The sequence below is a fragment of the Prosopis cineraria genome, unplaced genomic scaffold (genome assembly GCF_029017545.1).
Source record: "Prosopis cineraria cultivar Desert tree isolate PC_DT_omini unplaced genomic scaffold, ASM2901754v1 PC12, whole genome shotgun sequence".
Classification (NCBI taxonomy): domain Eukaryota; kingdom Viridiplantae; phylum Streptophyta; class Magnoliopsida; order Fabales; family Fabaceae; genus Prosopis; species Prosopis cineraria.
In genome coordinates this window covers 2,955,666-2,958,641 of record NW_026555343.1, presented here as the reverse complement: position 1 = coordinate 2,958,641, position 2,976 = coordinate 2,955,666, and the positions used below count along the sequence as shown (strand labels likewise).

Sequence of the window (2,976 nt, the reverse complement as noted above, 5' to 3'; positions counted from 1 at the left end):
ATTAGTAGTTTATAATCTTAATTTTTTATAAATTTCCAAAATTACTTTTCATTAGTAATAGAGAGGGAAGTAAATTTATGGAAAGAGTTAAATAATAAAGGATAATATTAAAATAATCATTATTAATGAAACTTTTTTTTTTTCAAAATATCTTATAGTTTGGGTAACCAAATTATCTCCAAAAATATCGTATAAAATGAGATGAAGTGTGTGTGTGTGATTGCATGCCTTGAAGCTGAGGGTGAGATGCGTTCTGCGTAGCGCTTAGATTCAAGTTACTTGTGCGTAGAGCCAGTGGCGCTCACAGATATCATTAATAATCAGTAGCTAACATTCACGGCCACCATTCACGCCTTTTACGTATCTCACTTTCATGTCTGCCAAACCCCCGTGCATGAGTGGCCACCATTATCAATGTTATCAATGAATGACCGACCTACTTAAACCATCTTATTATGTTCTTCCAGTCCTTCAATGTCCACCCACAAAATTAAAGCCTACAGAAACTCTACTTTTTATGTGTGCAGTAAAGAGACAGATATTGTGGCCGCCATGTTTTTGAGACTTCCAACGTTGGTGTTTTTGTTGGTGCTGGTGAGTCTGAGGAGTGGTGAAGAAACCAGTTTCATCTTTAATACTGGTTTCCACTCTGCTAACTTAACCATGGATGGTCGGTCTTCCATCACTTCCAATGGCCTCCTCCAGCTCACCAATGAAACTAGGCTGCAAAAGGGCCATGCTTTTTATCCTAATCCAGTTGTTTTCTCAAACACTTCTTCTTTCTCCACCACTTTCGTCTTCGCCATTAGACCTCAATATCCAACTCTCAGTGGTCATGGATTAGCTTTTGTAATTTCTCCAACAAAAGCATTGCCAAATGCTATTCCCTCTCAGTACCTTGGCCTCTTCAATGAAACCAACAACGGTGACTCCACAAACCACATGCTTGCAATAGAACTCGACCCAGTACAAAACATCGAGTTCGATGATATCAATGATAATCATGTTGGAATTGATATTAATGGCTTGAATTCGACAAGATCTGCTCCTGCTGGATATTATGGTAACGAATCTCAGTTTCACAATTTGACCCTGATAAGTGGCCTTCCGATGCAAGTGTGGGTGGACTATGATGGAGTCAAGAAGCACATTAGTGTTGTCCTAGGTCCAATCAATATTACAAAGCCCCAAACTCCATTATTAGCTTTGTCTCGAGATCTTTCTCATATTCTAACTAATCCCAGTTATGTCGGATTCTCATCTTCCACTGGTTCACAACTCTTAGCTTCTCACTATGTTCTTGGATGGAGTTTCCAAGTTAATGGGGAAGCTCAGAATCTCGTAATCTCTGATCTCCCAAAGCTACCAGGACTTGGAGGGAAAAAACAATCCATGATTTTGCCAATTGGGTTACCTTTGTTTTCACTATGTTTAATTATTCTTGTGAGTTTATATATAGTTTATTACATATACAGGAAAAGGAAGTTTTCTGAGATCGTTGAAGAGTGGGAGAAGGATTATGTTTCTCAAAGGTTCAAATACAAAGATATCTACCTTGCCACAAAAGGATTCAGAGAGAAGGAGCTTCTGGGAAGTGGTGGATTTGGAAAAGTGTACAAAGGGACAATGCCGAGTTCGAAAATTGAGGTTGCTGTGAAGAAAGTGTCCCATGAATCCCGACAAGGCATGAGAGAATTTATAGCAGAAATCGTGAGCATTGGTCGTCTTCGCCACCGAAATCTCGTATCCCTTCTAGGGTATTGTAGGCGAAAAGGTGAGCTTCTTCTAGTCTACGATTTCATGCCTAATGGAAGCTTAGATAAATATCTTTATAACCAACCCATGGCAGTGACATTAAGTTGGTTGCAAAGATTCAGGATCATCAAAGGTGTAGCTTCAGGATTGTGTTATCTACATGAAGAATGGGATCAATTAGTGGTTCACAGAGACATAAAAGCAAGCAATGTTCTATTAGATTCTGATTTTAACGGAAGGTTAGGAGATTTTGGTCTTGCAAGATTATACGATCATGGTAATGATCCTACAACTACACATGTGGTCGGGACTCTTGGGTATCTCGCACCAGAGACCACAAGAACAGGGAGAGCCACGACAAAATCAGATGTTTTTTCTTTTGGTGCATTTTTATTAGAGGTTGTATGTGGAAGCAGACCTATAGAGCAAGGAAGTGAAGGTGAGAGTGTGGTTTTGGTGGATTGGGTTTATGGATACTGGCAAAGGGGAGAGATCATTGAGGCAAAAGACGAAAATTTAAGAAGAGATTACATTGCAGAAGAGGTTGAATTAGTGTTGAAGCTTGGACTCTTGTGTTCAAATTCTCAGCCGTCAAATAGGCCAAGCATGCGTCAAGTTGTGCAGTATTTAAATGGAGATGTAACTTTGCCTAATTTGTCCAGTCATAAAATGTTTGACAACATTGACGGAGTGTCCTTTTCATCTCCTATTATGGACGATTATTTCTCTCATAGTTCAATACCTGAATCACAGCTTTCTGGTGGTCGTTGATTTCCTGTGATGACACATATATGTCCAAAGGAACATGGTAGTTATTTAAGTATATTTGCTATCGGATTGGTTGCATTTTGCATGTATTTTACGCTTTGATTTCTGTTTTTGACATGTTACATCTCTTTCTTAATATGAAGGAAATATAATTTATGTTCATATACAGGGATTACAAGTTATATGAATTTGATTTATGTCTTCTTGTCACATATCTGTGTTGGAATCAATCATTTCTAATCAATCGAGTTTATATTTATACTTAAATCATAGATCCAACTGCAAATAAATTCATAAACATAAATAAAGTTTCATATCAATTTAGAGGAATAGAAAAAATTTGATTGTGAAATTATACCCAATTCCATTATGCTTTGATTCTCCTCAATTCATCTACAGGTGTATTTTCTGGTTGTTACCATGAGATATATCTAAATGTCTCTAAAAAGGGGA

At 37.7% G+C, this 2,976-nt stretch overlaps 1 protein-coding gene across 1 annotated transcript; it reads left to right on the top strand.

Moving 5' to 3' along the window:
- The first annotated feature begins 495 nt into the window (after nt 1-495).
- Nucleotides 496-2,722, top strand: LOC129288975 (L-type lectin-domain containing receptor kinase IV.1-like). The gene has a single exon (XM_054925804.1). It carries the CDS (start codon nt 553-555, stop codon nt 2,524-2,526), a length of 1,974 nt encoding a protein of 657 aa, XP_054781779.1. The 5' UTR covers nt 496-552; the 3' UTR covers nt 2,527-2,722.
- Nucleotides 2,723-2,976: the final 254 nt, after the last annotated feature.